Source organism: Mirounga leonina, unplaced genomic scaffold (genome assembly GCF_011800145.1).
Source record: "Mirounga leonina isolate KUSES-001 unplaced genomic scaffold, KU_Mleo_1.0 Mir_154, whole genome shotgun sequence".
Classification (NCBI taxonomy): Eukaryota; Metazoa; Chordata; class Mammalia; order Carnivora; family Phocidae; genus Mirounga; species Mirounga leonina.
In genome coordinates, this window is record NW_023270389.1 from 50,377,217 (window position 1) to 50,397,803 (window position 20,587).

Sequence of the window (20,587 nt, forward strand, 5' to 3'; positions counted from 1 at the left end):
TCTGTCACCCAGCCACCCCATCCCTCCCACCCTCCAGCACTCCAGCAACCCTCAGTTTGTTTCCTGAGATTAAGAATTCCTCGTATCAGTGAGGTCATATGATACATGTCTTTCTCTGATTGACTTATTTTGCTCACCGTAACACCCTCCAGTTCTATCCACATCGTTGCAAATGGCAAGATCTCATTCCTTTTGATGGCTGCAAAATATTCCATTTCATATATGTACCACATCTTCTTTATCCATTCATCTGTCGATGGACATCTTGGCTCTTTCCACAGTTTGGCTATTGTTCCACTTCCTTTAAATTGTTGTCCTTTTTCTTTCTTCTGTTTTTTAGTACTATAATGTCTTGCATTGATGCCTGATAGGGAAACACTTGCTTCCCTTATATTCATCACTCTGCTCTTATACTTCTAGCCACCAAATGTGTATGTGATTTTACACTAAGCAGTTCTTCAGTTCTGTGCAGACACCAACTGCATGTCCCCCAGTTCAGTTCTGACACTATCTACCTGGTGTTTGCCCCAGATCCCACAGGTTAATGGCTTAGTCTTAAAAGGCTGAGATGCCACTTCAGATGCTAAATGCAAGTCCACCTTGTCACCTCTTCTTCTGACTGACTATAACTTGGAGGTTCCTGTGACCTCCTCTTTGGGTTTGATAATTTGCTAGAATGGCTCACCAGACTCAGGAAAAGTTACTTGCTAGGTTACCAGTTCATTATAAAAGAATATACAACTCAGGAAGAGATGGAAGAGATGCACAGAGCAAGGTATATGGGAAAGGGCATAGAACTTCCATACACTCTCCAGGTGTGACACCCTCTCAGCATCTCCACATGTTCACCAACCTGTATGGTTGGTTCCCTTGGCAGTCAGCCCTCATTTGGAGGTTCTGCAGGAGCCCTTAGCCACCAGTCATGTCATTAAGCATACAGAAACTTAAAATCAAAGTTTTAGGACCTGTGGCCAGGAGCTGAATGAAGACCAATTATATATTTTTTATTATAAATCACAGTATCATAGTGCTCTAGTAACTTAGCCAAATCCCTTCAGAATCTCATTAAATGTAAATGCCTCAAATTTATTATGTGCTAAGTGATTTCCATTTCTCTAAACTTATAAAATTTTATTTTGGTTTGACACTTTTTCAGACTTTTTCACATAGGTAGGTTGCATCATTTTATGTTCTCTTATCTATCTATCTATCTTAGGGCAGAATTTGTACCTTACTTGTTTAATCCTTTATTTTTTTTAGATTTTATAGTATTTTTATTTTTATATTCCCTAGGTTTTTGATTTCAATAAAGTTATTGTCTTCAAAGAAACTAGAATGTAATTAAAAACTTAAAACAAAAATTCTCCCATTTTCCATGGAGAACAAATGATATATAATCAGGATAATTATCCTAGTATGATAGTTGTTTTATTTTAAATTGAACCATATGAGATTACTGGTTTGGGACCAGTAATTATTGGAAATATTGTTTGAACATTGGCAGTTTTATATAGTTCACCTCATATAAAGCAGCATCCATATATAATAATAGATGTATTATCCAGCATAAACTTTGGGGTACTAAAAGGATGGGGCATTATCCTCAGAGAATAGGGCATTACAGTTTACTATTTTGGGATTTCAGGTGATACTGGAATTTTTTTCTGGTGTTTCAAGTTCAAAAGTGGAGTGAAATTATTAATATGATCTTAATTATGTGTTATGTATCACACCAGTGATATTGGCTGTCTCTGGATGTTGATATTGTAGATGTTGACTTTATCTTTCTTTTAAATGTGTTTTTTAAAGCAGTCATACTAAAGACCCTCAGCAGTTGTTTAAGGATTTGAAGAGTGGAGTATTTCAAGGTAATTAATGAAAAAGGTTAGTTGGTGACCATGGGATGCTTGGCTGAATTAGAGCTTAGGATCGCTGGAGTTGAATATATGCATGAACCAAAAGGCAAAAGTCAAGAGGTGTCAGTGATGGTAGGAAATGACTGGGATGTTTTATAGATGGCTAGGATCATAGAGTGATTTCGCTACTTGGATTGAACCAGACCAGAGTGGTTTGGAGTGGAAGACTAACCTTTGGAAATGGACCTGGGGTGTGAGAGTATTTATCAGTTGATCAGCTTTTATTTGAAAGAGTTCCAAGACAGACTGTGTGTTTGAGGGAGAGGAAGGTTTCGGTTAAGGTGGGACTATGGTGTGAAAAATTTTAGGGTGGAGAATAGTTTATTAAACTGGATGGAAGAGTTGAAAGCATTTGACAATGCTAATTACTTTTTTTACACTCTTCCCCCATTCCTCCATGGTTTCTATAATAGTATGCTGTCTTGTCTTCTGGTTTTGTGGTTACTGTTCTGCACTTCTTGATAGTTAATGCAGAACTGCTCCTTCTTTCTTTGCCCATCTCTTAAACATTGGTGTTCTCCCTACCATCTTGCTATCTATCTATCTATCTATCTATCTATCTATCTATTTATTTATTTATCTATTTTATCTCTGCTGAGTATACTGGTTGACATTGGGTGATTTCATTATCATAGCTTCAGATTTATTATTCTCCTTTCTCATAGCTTATATGTCTTTCAATGTATTATTTTTTACCCTGTTAATTCTCTATTTCCTCATTGTTTTCCCTAGCAAAATTCTATTAGTCCCTTCAAGGCTCAGCCTTCATTTACTTTCAGATCTAATTTCATTTATCCAGTTGCCTCTCTCCTCTTCCCGTTTTCCATCTAGGTTAGGAGCAACCTTACCTTAAATTCTGTGTGCATACCATCATCATAATGTTTACTATGATATTTCAACTGTTGGCTTACTTGTTTGTTCTCTTCCCTGGACTGAGTTCCATGAGGACAAGGGCTGTAGTTTTCTAAATCCTGTTCTTCCCAGTGCTTAGCAAAATGCTTAGCACTGGTAAATATTTAAATTAATAAGTTATCAATTGTATTACCAACTGTGTATGGATAGTCACAGAAGAGAAGGTGCTAATGTTAATAAACCTTAAAAGTCCATTTACCCTTACCAGTCATGAAAGAAATGAAAAGTTAAATAATGAGGTACTGTTTTCAAGAAGTACTATAGCATAATGAGTAACAGCAGGAATTCTGGAGCAAGGGGGCTGCCATGATTTGAATACCAGTTCTGCCACTTACATGCTGAATGATCTTGGTCAAGTCATCTAACCTTTCTGTGCTTTTCATTTTCCTAATGTTTAATAGTACCTATTTCACATCTTATGACAAGTATGACACAAGTATTCATTATTGTTATTTTACATTTTAAAAATTGGTTCAATGTATTTGGTTTAGATTAAGACAGCCACTTACAGATACTGGTGATAGAAATTTTAATTTGTGTAGTGTTTCTGGAAAGCAGTTTCACATAGTGAAGCTTTCCTAACTATATTTATTTTTGGTTGAATAACTTCATTTTTAATAATCTTTTAATAACAATTGAAATGTAGACTCATGTTCCAGAATTACTCATGCAAACAGCTTAAATCTCTAGTAAGATGAGAATGGTTAAATATATTGTTGAATGTGATTCAGCAGTTAAAATGTTTGCATTTTAATGTCATAGGAAAAGGTTATGATGCAAGTAGATATCAAAGATGAAGCATTTTCTTAAACATGTCTTAAAAAATGCTTAAGAGGCAAATGTTAAGATGCTAACTTGTGATTGCTTTTGGGTAGTGGGATTTAACCTCTGTGAAACTAATTTTTATTTTAAAATGGAGTTAACAGCTGACATGCTGACATTAATTGCTAACAGATGAGGTAATTGGAAAGTCTTTGGATGTCTCCTATTTTTATTAAGTCACACCATCATTTTTGTTGATCATTCGTATCTGAATAATGAATAAAGTCAATCCTTGTTGCATTGAAGAAGTACAGCGTTGTGTTTTCTTAAATATTAAGTCTCTACATTTTTTAACATAAAACTTTTCAGCTTTTTGTCTGCAATTTTTCATCCCTGCAATCTATTATTAGTGCCCAATTTTCTAGAAATTATTTTCCAAATGCAAAGTTATTTTATGATCATGGTGATGCCAGTGTGGTTTGGTTTAGGCTTTTTTCCCCCCCTCTCTATTTTGTCTGCAGCAACTGGAACAGATCCAGAAGGAGCTGAGTGTTTTGGAAGAGGATATTAAAAGAGTGGAAGTAAGAAATCAAGAATTTCTCACATCTCTAGCAATTTTCAGTTTCATGAAATTGTCACTTTTCCTTTAAATTACAGCATTGGATTTATGGGATTTGTTTCCACTATATAAAATGTAACAGATGTTACTTAAAATACTTAATTTTAATTCAGAGTGCATTTTCATACAAAAAGCATTCTGAACACTTTATGATAAAATGTATACTAAATTTGTTTTCACTGTTTTATTGCCATAATTATTCTTGGGTAGATTGAAAAAAATCGTTTAATTTTCTTGGTACTCTATCCTAGTAACTTAAATCAACTCCCACAAAACCCTCAATTATCATTAAAATTATAATGTCACAATTCTATTCTTTTATTAAGTAAATAATTTTTTACATATCTACTGTGCTAAGGTTAATTTACAAAGAGTTACGAAAACACGTGAAGAATAATCTAGGCATTTATAGTATAATATAGTTTACTTATGGAAATCCATGGGAGGATCTTTTGGAGGCTCATAGGCTATTATGATGTGAGGTTATTTTCTGCAACTACGTTTAAATTTAGTGTGTGTTTTAAATTGTTCATATGTGTTGTAATTTTCTTTTGCTGATATGTAGAACATGTTAAACGATCTTGAGTTTAATATTTTGTGGAAATTCAGTATCCCATGTGGCATTCCTAACTTGTTACTTGTAACTTGTTACTACTATGCTTATGTCCCTTGTTGTATGACTGAACTGAGCTTGGGTTAGACAGAAGTAATTCTACCTGATTATGTATCTTTAGTGGCATTTAAAAAATTTGCTGCTTTCCTATTAATCAGAATAACACATAAAAAAGGCCAGGTTGTTGGTATGATTCAGAAGTGCATAATTTATGCAATAATAGTTGATTAGGAGGCTTCTTCCTCTGAGTTAATGAGTTAGGCTTTAAGTCTTTATTTTAAAATGCTAATATTTGAATCAAGATGACTTGCTTAATGCTTTCAGAAGATATTTTTAAAGTAAACACACATCCTGTTTTTCTGGACTTTAGAGAGCTGAATCTAATGATTCACATACCATACTGTCATACTTATCTTAATATTTATCAATAGGTTCTCAATTGGATTAATGATTAGCTTATAGTACAATATAGTACCTCTCATTTGAAATATTTATATTTGTCTTTGTTTGCATTTGGTGGCTTCATTAGTGATGAACAATATTTATTAAAGAGTTTCTAGTTCTCTAAGAATGTGTACCGTAGAAAAAGCTGTCTTTGAACTTTTTAGATAATCTTGCTTTGTACTCTGAGGAGAGGAAGCCTTGAGAAATATGGATGTTGAGACAAAATGTGACTGATAAAAATCTAGGATTGGAAGGGAATATAATATCGTATCTCATTTTGACTTCTACATCTTCTGTTTGGAGTGTTTACTATAACTCAAATAATTGTGTTTTCAGGAAATGAGCGGCTTGTACTCTCCTGTCAGTGAGGATAGCACAGTGCCTCAATTTGAAGCTCCTTCTCCATCACACAGGTACAAAGCTTCAAATTTGTAATTACTTAGGATTTATGTTGCAAAATGCACATATGGTACTAGTCCTTGGGAGCCTTTTCCATGTAATATTCAAAACCCCTGAGAAATTGCTTTTGGTCATGATCTAGAAATGAGATTCAGATGGACCATCTGTTTCCTTAATGCTTTGAATTTTCATGCCACAAACAGCAGAATATTGTAATATTATGAATTCACTGTTGGATTAAAAGTTTGGTGAATTTCTTGAAATAATAGTAGCTTTAAATATCTTGTGAGTTAAAATCAAATGACCTTAAAAATCTGCAATTTGAGAACATGAAATGGTAGGTAATATTAGGGAGAAATTTGATAAAGTAAAACCCTGGGCTTTTCCCCTAAAAACTTTGGTATTTTCTTCATTACTCTGTGTTGTTAATTTGTCTTCTCTTCTATATGCTCTGTTAGAACAGGGATTATTTTGTCTTGCTCGTGATTGTTTCCCTAGGTTTTAGAGTAGCAGTAGTGACTGGCCTCCTTCAGTAAGTATTTGTGAAGTACAATAAATGTCTGTGGTTCCTTCTAACTTTGAAGTTCTAGTTGATGAAATCTATCCTACCTAAAATTGGAATTTGAAATTTTTGCTTGAAGTGTTCAAAGTAAGCAATTTTACATGTTTTTAACTTACTAATCCATTTAGGATAATGGCCCAGTGGAAGCTTTTCAAACAAACAGTTTTGGGATAACATGTGAATTATCAGGCAGTTCAGTGCCAGTACAAGAGATTACACCAGTCTTCGAAACCTGTGTCAGTTCGGGAAAGCTATGGTGGATCTAGTTTAGTATGATATGTGGGGAAAGGGGCACAGGGAACCTTTTGGTTAACGAAGGTTCCTGGGATGTTTGATATTTTCCTCATTAACCATTTATGGAGAATCCTTGTGAGTTCTAGTTGATTCTAGAGTCACAGTAGCTATGTAATTCAACTTTTTTCCTTTGTATTTTATTTTCTTTAAAACACTTGGGAATGACTCAGTCTGTGGGATATTGTTACCTTTAAGTTTAATGCTCAGTCTCTGAAATACATGGGATCGTTGTCAGTGGAATACTGTGTGAGTGTAGGCAGGTAAGCAAAAATTGTCATCTCACAAAATATTCACTGATAGTTCCCATTGTCCTGTCTCTCTCTTGTTTAATGGTAGCATTTCTTTCTATCGTGTCCAGGTTTTTGTTATCAGGTCTCTCACTGATGGGTTTTAGTAACATGTGATAATATAGTATTATATTACTTTAACGGCTCTATTTATTTTTTATTTATTTTTATTTATTTATTTTTTAAAAAGATTTTATTTATTTATTTGACAGAGAGAGAGATAGCGAGAGCAGGAACACAAGCAGGGGGAGTGGGAGAGGGAGAAGCAGGCTTCCCGCCGAGCAGGGAGCCCGATGTTGGACTCGATCCCAGGACCCTGGGATCATGACCTGAGCCGAAGGCAGATGCTCAACGACTGAGCCACCCAGGCGCCCTAACGGCTCTATTTATTGAATGCCTCTGATATGCACTAGGCCCTGTTATATTTGTTGGAATATAGCTGGCAAAGTCTCTGCCCTTAATGGAGCTTACCTTTTGGGAGATGTCTGTGTGAGGCTTGTGGAAATACTAAACAAATAAATATATGATGTAGTAGTACAAAGCATGTAAGTAGTATGTTAGGAAGAAAAGCATATTAGGGGTTTGCAAAAAAAAAAAAATTAGGGCATATTAGGACTGGAAATAGTATGTAGTTCCAGTTAGTTTGTAAATAGTCAGGCTTCTCTGGGGAGGTAACATTTAAGCTAACACGTGAATGAAGTGTAAATATGATAGAAAGTCAGGGTCCCTGGGTGCTACAGTCATTTGAGCATCCCACTCTTGGTTTCTGCTCAGGTTGTGATCTCAGGGTCATTAGATCGAGCCCCAAGTCAGGCTCTGCCCTGAGGGCACAGTGCGCTTAAGACTTTCTCTCCCTCTCCCTCTGCCCCCCCAATAAATAAATAAATAAATCTTTTTTTTTTTTTTTTTTAAGATTTTATTTATTTATTTGACAGAGGGAGACACAGAAAGAGAGGGAACACAAGCAGGGGGAGTGGGAGAGGGAGAAGCAGGCTTCCCGCGGAGCAGGGAGCCCGATGTGGGGCTCGATCCCAGGACCCTGGGATCATGACCTGAGCCGAAGGCAGACGCTTAACGACTGAGCCACCCAGGCGCCCCTAAATAAATAGATCTTTAAAAAAGAAAAGTCTTGGGAGAGTTTTGAGCAGGATCTGATTTAGATTTTATTTTATTTATTTTATTTTTTTTAAGATTTTTATTTATTTATTTGACAGAGACAGAGACAGCGAGAGCAGGAACACAAGCAGGGGGAGTGGGAGAGGGAGAAGCAGGCCTCCTGCTGAGCCAGGAGCCCGATGTGGGACTTGATCCCAGGACCCTGGGATCATGACCCGAGCCGAAGGCAGTTGCTTAACCAACTGAGCCACCCAGGCGCCCTGATTTAGATTTTAAAATGTTTACTGGGGTACCCAGCAGGAAGATAGAGAAGAGACTGTCCCAACCCCCTGCCATTAGAAATGTGGTAAAAGTTAGGAAGCAAGTTAACAGTCTAGAAGAGAGGAGATGGTGCCTTGGATTAGGATTTTATTGGAGGAAGAGATGAGAAGTGGTTTTGCATGGCCTTCCGTATCTTTTTTTGTGCTTTAGAATTGAATTTAACTCCCAAAACAGGATGTTAAAATACCTTTACTTACACCTTTTCCTTTTGCCATGAGAGAGATAGGACAATGGGAATTGTCAGTGAATATTTTGTGAGATGACAGTTTCTGCTTACCTGCATACACTCACATAGTATTCCATTGACAAAGATCCCATGTATTTCAGAAAGTGAGCATTAAACTTAAGGGTAACAACATCCCACAGACTGAGTCATTCCCAGGTGTTTTAAAGAAAATAAAATACAAAGGGAAAAAGTTGAATTACATAGTTAATGTGACTCTAGAATATCTTATTTATAAGATAAAGTAGCAGGGGCGCCTGGGTAGCTCAGTTGGTTAAGGGTCTGCCTTTGACTCAGGTCATGATCCCAGGGTCCTGGGATCGAGTTCTGCATTGGGGTCCCTGCTCATTGGGGGCCTGCTTCTCCTGCTCTCTCTGCCTGCCACTTTGTCTGCTCTCTCTCTCTGTCAAATAAGTAAAATCTTAAAAAAAAAAAGTAGCAGATCTTACGGAAGATTCAGGATTTCATGAAATCTATGAAACCTTTGTTGGAAAACAACTAAAATCCTATGCAAAGCTATTGTCAAATGAGGTTCTGGAAGATTTAACTTAGTTAATAGTTGAAGAAGGGAAAACAGGCAAACATAATACTTTCTTCAAAAGGGTATTTTGATATTTTCGTAGAACAAGTAATTTGAATATCAAGGTTTGAGAGAGACACTTGGGAAAAATCACGTAGCCCTAAAGTACTCTTAGGAAATGACCCTTATGGTTAAGATGTGAAATTAAACATGTTATGTTATACTATCAATACTTTATTTTTCTTTATTTTTAAGAAATAGCATGTAGTTCTAATTATAGTAACCTTCTTCCACCATAATTATTAGCTTTATTATTTAAATACAAGACAATTTTGTTTTATTCCTCACTGTAATGTTTTTGGTCTTTTTTATAGCAGGTTTACCTTAAAAAGCCTTTTTGTTGATTCATTTATTTCCTTCTGTAATGAGGACCTCTTTATATGTCTGGTCATTGAATCCCTTACATAGATTCTTTTTTTTTTTTTTTAATTTATTTGAGAGAGAGAGAATGAGAGACAGAGAGCATGAGAGGGAGGAGGGTCAGAGGGAGAAGCAGACTCCCTGCCGAGCAGGGAGCCCGATGTGGGACTCGATCCCGGGACTCCAGGATCATGACCTGAGCCCAAGGCAGTCGCTTAACCAACTGAGCCACCCAGGCGCCCCCTTACATAGATTCTAAGTTAATGATTAGATTATGTATTTAAATGAGAAGAAGAAGACATACAACTGTTTTCTCTTACCCCACTTCCCCCAGGATTTTATCTTCTGTATACCATGATTAGCTATAATTTTCATATCCTATGTATTCTCTTTTTGCTCTTTAGACCCTCCATATCACATGGAGTCTAGCAGTGGTCTTTTAACTATCCTCTTGCCCTGTATTGCCAGAAATCTGATCATGTTTCTTTCCTGCTTAAAATCCTTCAGTGACTTTCCACTACATGTAAGTTGGTTTAAATCCAACTGTTTTGCATGGCCTTCTGTATCTTTTTTTGTGCTTTAGAATTGAATTTAACTCCCAAAACAGGATGTTAAAATACCTTTACTTATACCTATTCCTTTTGCCTAGAAACTTCTGGATTCATCTCTTACATAGCTCCCCCTTTCCAAAGTGCCCCCCCTTCAAGAGTCCAACCAAGGGTGAACTCTATTCTGTTTTGATATACCATTTCCCTAAAGACTGAAGGGAGAAAGGAAGGAGGAGATAGAATTAAACACTTAAAAAAAAATTCTAATTATTTTGTGCCGGCTTCTGTGCTGTGTGTATTAGTTTTGTGTATTTTCCATAGTGTACTGTAATTTTGTGACTATTAAGTTTTTTTATACTCCTTTATTTTTATATGAGCATTTATACGTATTAGTACTTAAAATATGTTTTTGAATGAAAGTATACGTAACCTCAAGTTCTATTTAATTTTTATTAGTTTGTGAGATTATATATATATGTATATATATATATTTTTAAAGATTTTATTTGTCAGAGAGAGGGAGAGGGAGAGTGCACAAGCAGGGGGAGCATCAGGCTTCCTGCTGAGCAAGGAGTCTGATGTGGGACTCGATCCCAGGACCCTGGGATCATGACCTGAGCCCAAGGCTGATGCTTAATCAGCTGAGCCATCCACGTGTCCGCAGTTAGTGAGATTTTGATCGAAGCTTGACCTTTAGTATACTTAATAAATAAACTAATACAGTCTTAAAAAAACAACAGAACAAAAACTGTCAGCCAGGCTTCATTGGAATGGGGTTCTGGGTGGGGGAGAGTGTGTGATTTTTCCTTCTTACAATTAGTTGAATTTTTTTTTTTTTAAACACTTTGAGGCCTTCATCCTTTACAAATTTCTCTTATTAGAATTAGTTTAAGCTGAAGATTGCTGTTTTTAGGGCCTTTTTCATTTTGCTTTAGATTGTGAGGGAGAAAGTCTCCACAATTAATAGTGAGCTGAGTTTATACTTTACTGTTGCATAGTTATGTGTGTCAAGTTATGAGTGAATTAGAGAATGGTAGGCAAGCATGGTCTTTTTTACCTGTTGACAAATGGGATTGGTCCTTTTATCTGATAATACAATTATGAGCATATCTATCTTAATATACTCTTTTAGAGGATTATTAATAATCTGATATTAATATAACATTAATATATTGATACAAAGGTTATTAATTTTTAACTTTAGCTCAAACTTTAAGTACTAAAATGAAACATGTTTGTTGAGATTTTCCTCTTGATAATGACAGTGATGATTTTTAGGTTAAAACATTCTTAGAGAAAAATAATAACTAAAATTTAGATTTTTAAGTCTTCTCTAAAACCATTATGAGTAATTATGCTTGTAAATTTTTAAGTGCTTCTCATTGATGTGTTTTCTATCTTAGAAATAATAGTCTCATAATTGCTTTTATTCTTTGTCTTTAAGCAAGTATTTCAGAATTGTCAATTGTTACTGTCTCACCTTTGTGTTTTCAGAACTTCAGATAACTTAGTTTGCAGATAATGTATTAGTTTAAACTTCTCTATCTGCTTAAGGTAGATATGCTTTAATGTAATCCAGATAGTTACTGGAGTTAAATTTGCAGAATAACTTTCATTTTCCTATGATAAAATAGTAAATAAATATAATAGAAATACTTTAAGTAAAATTTTTCTGACCTAGACTCTCTGATCTTTAAAATGCTTTTACCCATAAGAGAATTCCTTTTTTTTTTTTTTTTTTTTTTAAGATTATTTGTCAGAGAGAGAGAGGGAGAGCACAAGCTGGGGGAGTGGCAGGCAGAGGGAGAGGCAGACTCCCCACTGAGCACGGAGCCTGATGTGGGACTTGATCCCAGCACCCTGGGATCATGACCTGAGCTGAAGGCAGATGCTTAACCAGCTGAGCCACCAAGGCGTCCCCCATAAGAGACTTCCTGTTGATTGTAAATTTAATTCATTTTTTTGGAAGACATATTTATAAGTTTAAAATTTGAATTGTTTATTAAGGCTTCCTGTGGCATAAAAGAGGGAGGTTTGTAAATAAAAAGAGATAAAAGACTTTTATGGAAGACACTTTTGCTTTTATCTAACTATTTTTAACAGATATTTTTGAGACTTACCTTTCATTTGTGTTTCTATTGACAAAGGTCCACTTGAATCAAAATGTAGGTATAATAGGAAGGAAAAGCAAAGGGTCACTTTATCAATGCTAGAATTATTTATTATTAAGAATATATACATAGGGTAGTGAGTTAATACCTTGTGAATTTGTATATAATTTGAGTAAACTAATGAAATTCAAGGAATTTGATATTTCATAATGGCTGTGGACTAGATTATGAAATTCTTCTTTAGCTCACCTGTATCAGTGAACAATTATATTTACCTATGCAATTATATTTACCTACAGTCATAAAAAAAGAAAAAAAGTGTGTGTGGTGGTGGGTGGTGGTTTTAGATGGCCCCGAGATCACAACCTCAGCCAAAACTAAGAGTCGAATGCTTAACTGACTGTGCCACCCAGGTGCCCTCCCTCCCCCCACATTCCTTATTCTTGCATATTAGGTCTTTGGCTGGATTATGACCCGGTGTTAATGGATCTTCACATATTAATGCTTAAGTTCTTGGTACTTTTGGCATTTATTATTAGTTGAGTTGCTTTATTTTACTTGGGGAGATAACTTTTTTAACATACAGGAATTGAAAATTTTTAAAAGATTTTATTTATTTAGAAAGCTCGCCGGTGGGGGCAGGGGCAGGGGGAGAGGTAGAGGGAGAGAGTCTTTTTTTTTTTTTTTTAAGATTTTATTTATTTATTTGACAGAGAAAGACACCGTGAAAGAGGGAACACAAGCAGAGGGAGTGGGAGTGGGAGAAGCAGGCTTCCCGTGAGCAGGGAGCCGATGCGGGGCTTGATCCCAGGACCCTGGGATTATGACCTGAGCCGAAGGCAGACGCTTAACGACTGAGCCACTCAGGCGCGCCAAGGGAGAGAGGCTTAAGCAGACTCTGTGCTGAGTGCAGAGCTCAACTCAGGGCTCTATCCCATGACCCAGAGATCATGACCTGAACTGAAATCAGTAGCCCATCACTTAACCAACTGAGCCACCCAAGCACCCCAGGAATTGAAATGTTTTTATGGTTAAGTCTAACTCTAACCTTACAAGTATGTCTCTAATTTATTCTGTATCTTAAACAAATCTTCCTACATAAACCTAAAGAGTTTTTATTTAGGGGTGCCTGGGTGGCTCAGTTGGTTACGCGTCTGCCTTCAGCTCGGGTCGTGATCTCAGGGTCCTGGGATCAAGCCCCACATCGGGTTCCCTGCTCAGCGGGGAGTCTGATTCTCCCTCTCTCCCTCTACCTGCCTCCTCGGTTTGTGCCCTTTCTCTCTGAAATAAATAAAAAATCTTAAAAAAAAAAAGAGTTTTTATTTGGTCTTTATTTCCTTATCAAAGAGGGGAATTGTAACAATATGGGAAATTCTCCACACACAGGCTGACACTTTGTTCTGTATCTCCAAGGTTAGGTGGATCTTAACAAATCTGCTATACCTGCATCGAGGACTTTTGAACAGAAATAATGTGTTGCTGTTTTTTAGTGAAGTTTATGTATGGTGTGGGAGAAGTAGTAAAACCAGTACTTGATTGTTTTATTGTTGGGAGTAGTAAGAAGTTACTTGCCTTACCTTATGCTATAGTATGCAAAGGAGATGAAATTAAAGTCCTAGGAGATGGAGGACATTGAAGAATCTTACAGAATTTTCAACTGAAGCTAAAACAAAAGGAAACACAAAATGTAGAAAACTTCCTTGGCAATAATGTAATGGGTACTCTTCATATATCAGCAATTTATTTATATTTTTATTTATTTATTTTTGAAGATTTTATTTAATTATTTGGAGAGAGAGAGCATGAGAGAGAGAGAGCATGAGTGGGGGGAGGGTCAGAAGAAGAAGCACAGTCCTTGCTGAGCAGGGAGCCTGATGCGGGACTCGATCCCGGGACTCCAGGATCATGACCTGAGCCGAAGGCAGTCGCTTAACCAACTGAGCCACCCAGGAGTCCCAATTTTTTTTTTTTTTAAAGATTTTATTCATTTATTTGTCAGAGAGAGCAAGCTCATAAGCAGGGGGAGTGGCAGAGGGAGAAGCAGGCTCCCCACTGAGCAAGGGGCCCGATGTTGGACTTGATCTCAGGACCTCGGATCACGACCCCAGCCAAAGGCAGACGCTTAACAGACTGAGCCACCCAGGCGTCCCACATCTGCAATTTCTCATTAAATTGATAGGTAGTAGAGAATTAGCAATTTATGAAAACCTTTTCTGAAACTGTGCAGTTTTTTTTTTTTTTTTAAGATTTTTTTATTTATTTGACAGAGACATAGCGAGAGAGGGAACACAAGCAGGGGGAGTGGGAGAGGGAGAAGCAGGCTTCCTGCTGAGCAGGGAGCCCGATGCGGGGCTTGATCCTTGGACCCTGGGACCATTACCTGAGCGGAAGGCAGACGCTTAATGACTGAGCCACCCAGGCGCCCCACTGTGCAGTTTATTTAGAATGTCTGAAGAATTTATTCTTCAGTCACTCAGCCAGTTTTGGAGGGCATATAAGACATGTATAAAACCTTGTTATAGGCACTGGATATACAGTTGTGAATATGACAGATCCTGGAACCCTGCTCTCTTGGTTATATAGCTTTAGGTCGAAAAATAAGTTATGCTGGCAAATTAATTTTTCTGCTTAAAATATGTAAATAAGAATTTGATTCCAAAATTTAAAATAATCAAAATGCTTTTAACTCTGAAACTTTGGTATTTACATTTGATATGTAGGCATTTCAGGATTTTTAAAAAATACCTTTGAGTTCTTGTTATGAGGTATAATTTGTCACCACTTAATGATGATAACAATCCATTCCAGTTCTGAAATCTAGGGTGTGAATAGGACAAGTTCCAGTGTGTGTATTCACCAAGATTCTTATTTGTAATGAAGATTTTCTTTTCTTTTCTTTTTTTTTTAAAGATTTTATTTATTTATTTGACAGAGAGAGACAGTGAGAGAGGGAACACAAGCAGGCAGAGTGGGAGAGGGAGAAGCAGGCTCCCCGCTGAGCAGAGAGCCTGATGCGGGGCTCGATCCCAGGACCCTGGGATCATGACCTGAGCTGAAGGCAGACGCTTAACGACTGAGCCACCCAGGTGCCCCATAATGAAGATTTTCGAACCCTACCCCCAAATCTCATCATTAGGTCTGAGGTGGTTCCCAGAGATTTAAATGCAGGTTTGGGGGATCATACTTTAAAAATATGTAAACATTGGTTTAGTAGGTAGTGAATATGTCTGTATTATTGAGATGTGTCTAAGTAAATCTTTAAATCAGATATGATTTTTTTCGTAAAAGAAAGCTCAAATATTTAATACTAAAGTTTTATCTCTTTAGCTTATTTCATCTTTTGGAGAGGATAAGGTAAAGATTTCTATTTTACTCTCAATTCTGTAAAGTTACATATCTTTCTATAATGTCTTAAAACACCTGAAATCAAGTTTCTGGACTTGGGAGAACCAGGAAAGTTAAAATAAGTCTTTGGGTCGGAAGCAAATTATTCATATATACCAATCATTCCTTGTTGATTCCATTCATATACTGTGATTAGATCCTCTTGCTTTTTGTTTTGTCAGGTTAGTCATAGAGGGAACTTTCCACCTCTTTGATTATTTTAGGTATACCTTGATTGTGGGAGGTCTGGGATGGGAGAGGCTGGGAAAACTGTCGGAATACATGGTAACCCTGTTTTAGATATAAGGATAATTGAATAAAGCACGACATTTTATGTGTTATTACCATTTTTCGTTTCTGCTATTTACTGTCTTTCCCCTACCCAAGTCCTAGCATATTTCCCCCATTCTCCAGATCCTCTACCTTTGAATCTTAAGTTTTTGGAATGCTTTTTCTGCTTTCTTTGCTTTAAAAGCCTTTTCTAAGTTTTTTTCAGATAACTGGGGTTTTGTAACACTAACATTTATGGTACCTGTATCATCTGATAATTAAAAATTTCTCCTCTGTGAATTATAACTAAATTGTGAACTATTTCCCCTTACTGGAAAATAGTAGTAGAATATAAAGTGGTTAAACACAGCACTTAGCCTAACAAAGTGGGAGTCTGAGACAGTGTATTAGAAAAAGTTTCCTGTTAATTTTCAGTTGGATTTTGCATCAAAATCAAGAAATTATTACTGTCTTAGAGAACTGTATTTATTTATAAAAGTTAGAACTATCATAGTGATATCTGTGTGTTAGGGACCGTTTTGTAATTTACACGTGCTATCTCATATAACTCTCAGAACAGATGCAGTGCAGTAGGTTTTTTTATCCTCTTCATTGTACAGATGAGGGAGTTGCGTCCTAGAGATGAAGTAATTTGCCCAGTATCACATGATTAGTGGCATAACCAGTATTTTAATGCAAGCATCCTTACTCTAGAGCTCATTAAACCTTGGGAGGTGAAAGAGTTTTGGAAGTCATCACAAAGTTGAGAATAAAAGAAGAAAAGAAGATAAATAGAAACTTTTGGTTCACAAGTGGGAGGGCAGTGATATTCTTCAAGAAGAGAAAATGTATGTCATTTTGGCAGTCTTCCTTAAGGATTCTGGAATTATACAGTCTGGGTTCAAATTTCAACTCTACAACTTATGAGCAGTTTGATCTTAGTTTATTAACTTTTGTACACCTCAGTTTTCTCATTTGTAAAATAAGGACAATACCTGTCTTCAATGATTAAATGTGATAATACATTAGAGAAATGAGAATAATGCCTGGCACATAGTAAGCACTCAATAGATGTTAGTAGACAGATGAGTCACATTGATATTGGATGATTTGTTTGAATAGTTGTGTCAAATGTTAAAGGGTTTGGTAGAATCAGAAAGGAAAAACAAACATTAAGACTGATTTCTAGTCTCTTGAGGTGTCTGCAGAAGTGGGGCCCACAGGAGTTTTAGTTTTTTAGTAAATGAGATTTACCATTAATTTGGAATTCAACACTTCAGTTCTTATATAAAAGAAATGATATGATCACTCTGATGTAGCAGAGAAAAACCTGTTTTAAGTAACTGACAGAAAACATTATTTTGAGAAAAGCAAGTAATTTGGTTCTTATGTGTTTATAATATTAGGGATTACTGCCATGGTAGAAAGGAAATAAAATAGTGGCATACTTTATTGTTTTAAGAAATTAAAACCATAGGGGTGCCTGGGTGGCTCAGTCGGTTAAACATCTGCCTTCTGCTCAGGTCATGATCTCAGGGTCCTGGGATTAAGCCCTGCATCAGGTTCCCTGCTCAGCAGGGAGTCTGCTTGTCCCTCTGCCTCTGCCTGCAGCTCCCCCTGCTTGTGTGCTCTCTCTGTGTCAAATAAATAAATAAAATCTTAAAAAAAAGTAATTAAAACCGTATTTGATTTTAATTAATCATTAAAATTTGTAAATCAAATTATTTTCAGGTTACATGTTGCTTAGCATGCTTTGTTTTGGGGGACTGGTTTAATACTTTTATGTAAAATACTGCAAGGGAACAGGTTTTGGCTCTAGCCTCATATAGTTTATTAAATGTAGAGGCTTATTCTTCTCTGTCTTAAATTGAGACAAATGAAAGAACAAATGAATAGCAGCAGTTAGTCTAATTTCATGTGTGTACATAGCAATTTTTTGTCCATACAGTTTCCTTATTTATTTAAAACCCTCATTTATTTTTTTAATGTTCAGCCTTAAATGATTTTTAAAAAAACATTTTATTTATTTGAGAGAGAGAGAGAAAGAGAGAGAGCACAAGGTGGGGAGGGGAAGAAGCAGAGGGACAGGGAGAAGCAGACTCCCCGCTGAGCAGGGAGCCTGATGCGGCGCTCAGTCCCCGGGACCCTGGGATCATGACTTGAGCCAAAGGCAGATGCTTAACCGACTGAGTCACCCAGGTGCCCCTAATGTTCACCTTAAATGATCTTTTTTTTTTCTTTTTTAAGATTTTATTTATTTGCGAGAGAGACAATGAGAGAGAGAGAGAGAGCGTGAGAGGGAGGAGGGTCAGAGGGAGAAGCATACTCCCCGCTGAGCAGGGAGCCCGATGCGGGACTCGATCCCGGGACTCCAGGATCATGACCTGAGCCAAAGGCAGTCGCTTAACCAACTGAGCCACCCAGGCGCCCCGGCCTTAAATGATCTTAATATGCTGTAGTTTGCTCACAGAATAAAAAATTCTCTATAATTTAATTAGTTAATGCATCTATTGGTAATTTAAATGTGAACCATCTTTTTCAAATAAAAGCCCAATCAGAAGGTAGTCATCTAGTATTTTTACCAAGAATGAACCACTATTTTCTCTAAGCTACTTATTCATTATGGATATAGCTTCTATGTGAAATTGACTTACTAGTCTGCCTTTTAATTATGAAATATACCTTTGTTTTTGGAGGCAAATGTTTGAGTGAGAGTAGTTGTGTGACATCTAGTTGCACAGCTGTGAATTTCCCTTGTAATTCAGGTTAACGCTGCCTAGTTTTCATTTATGTTTTTAGCTAAGCTCCTCATTTTCCCAGTGAACACATTGGGATTTCTTTTTTTTTTATCAACTCATTTTCCCCGTCTTGATTAAAGTGTATTTATTCTTAAATCAGTTTTAGTCACTACGCTGAAATTTTCTTCTTGACCTTGCTGTTATAATGTTTTTATTAAAGTTTTATAACTTTAATGACATTTATTTTAAATAATAGTTTCTCTTTCATATTCATAGGTTGCTATTCTTTACTTTTCTCCTTACATTATGTCTGTGAGTTGGGGTGAACTAATCCAGGAGATTTCCCCCCTTTTCAGTTAGAGAACATGATGTGCCTAGGGAATATAGATATTATAGCATGGTGGTTCTGGAGCCTAACTGCATGAGTTTGAATCCTAACTCAGCTGTTGGCTAACTTTGTTACTTTGGGCCAAATACATAATCTCTCTGTGCCTGATTTGAGAAATGGGAATGATAATAGTATCTACCTTAGAGTTAAGAGGGTTTAAATGGTTTAGGTCAGTGCCTAGTACATAATAGTGCTTCTGTCATTGTTGTCATTACCATCTGGTGACTGTGGCTGACTTAGAGTTAAGAAGTGGTATAGCACCAGAATCAAGAGGACCCAGACCGTCAGTGCTTTTTAATATTTTCTTCTACTTATGTTACTTTGTATACAACACACATTTTATAGAGAATAATTAAGGAGGTTTGTTTTTCAGATTTCTTCTGTTGTAGTCTTTGTATGCATCAATAAATTTTCCCTAGTGAATAAGATTAAGATCTGATAGAACATAAGTTTCAAACTGTGTCATTATTAATAAAATACCATTTAAAACCTGTAATTTCAATTTCTTTTCTAAATTGATGGGTATTTTTAAAAATATGTATTTGGTATGTAGTGTTATCTCACTGTAGACACTGATATATCAATATCATTATTCAGGCTTACAATCAAATCTGAATTATAATACCATAAGAAATAAATGCTGTATTCTACTGACTTCTAAATATGTAGCTACATAATTTTATTAATGTTTATAAAAATGCTAGGGGATTAGATTTCATTAGTAAAAGGAACAGAGAGATTTTGGTTTTTTAAAAGATTTATTATTTATTTATTTGAGAGACAGAGAGAGAGGGGCAGAGGCAGAGGGAGAGGGAGAAGCAGACTTCCTCCTGAGCAGGGAGCCCGATGCCTGAGACCCTGCTTGACGTGGCGCTTGGTCCTGGGATCATGACCTGAGCCGAAGGCAGACACTTAAACTGATCCACCCGGGCGCCCCGGATAGAGAGATTTTGATTGCATGTTTTTTCATTTTTAGTCTTGTTAGTCCCTAGATGGAGTATACTAAAAGTAGCACATGATCTAGTCATGCCAGTGCATGACTCTGTGTAAGGACAGTGATCATTTGTTATATTTCCCATAAAGCAACCCATTACAAGATTGTGTTAATTCTTTAATTTGTAGTCTAAGTGCTTTGAAGGCTCTTTCTTGTATAATTGAGCCTTACTGTAGGAACAGTTACAAACACAAGGAATTAAGATCTTTTTTTAGTATGTGTTGCGTTTTTTAAGACTATCGTGAGGACAGTTCCATCTGATTTATTGTACTTTTTTTTTTTTTTTACTTTTTAAAATGTGAGGTTGTGTTTTATTGACTAATTTTGTATTAATAGAGGGTAAAGTATATCAAATGTTTACCATTTTTTTTTTTTGGAATTATACTGAGAACATACTTTTTTGAATTTCACACCTCTCTGAAGTCTCTTCCTTATTTAATAGATGGAGAAACTAGAGATCAAATAAGATGAACAACTTGCCCAGAGTCATTTAGCTGCTCAAGGGTAAAATTCACACCCACTCTGTGTACCCTTAAGAATGCCTCTCATGTTATAATTTTTGGGGTTATTTGAATACTAAAGAATGATTTTGTGTATAGACAACTTAATCCATACCTTCACTTGCCTAAATTTCATTAGGGTAGACAATATTAAATATTATTTGTAGTGGTAATAGGGAAGGAGAATTTTTAAAAATGTAAATAACTGGTTTATCATGGTTGATACATGTTTTGCCATTTTCAGGT

The 20,587-nt window shown here is 36.3% G+C and overlaps 1 protein-coding gene across 7 annotated transcripts in view; it reads left to right on the top strand.

Annotated features, from left to right (window-relative positions):
- Positions 1–20,587, top strand: part of COP1 (COP1 E3 ubiquitin ligase) — a 264,376-nt gene that overhangs the window by 64,738 nt on the left and 179,051 nt on the right. For 5 of the 7 annotated variants that reach the window (XM_035010743.1, XM_035010740.1, XM_035010739.1 and 2 more), the window contains 2 exons: positions 4,112–4,171; positions 5,603–5,679. In XM_035010743.1, coding sequence (XP_034866634.1) covers positions 4,112–4,171; positions 5,603–5,679 — 137 coding nt within the window. The remainder of the gene's footprint in view (positions 1–4,111; positions 4,172–5,602; positions 5,680–20,587) is intronic. The other 2 variants (XM_035010741.1, XM_035010744.1) reach the window with 1 other exon arrangement.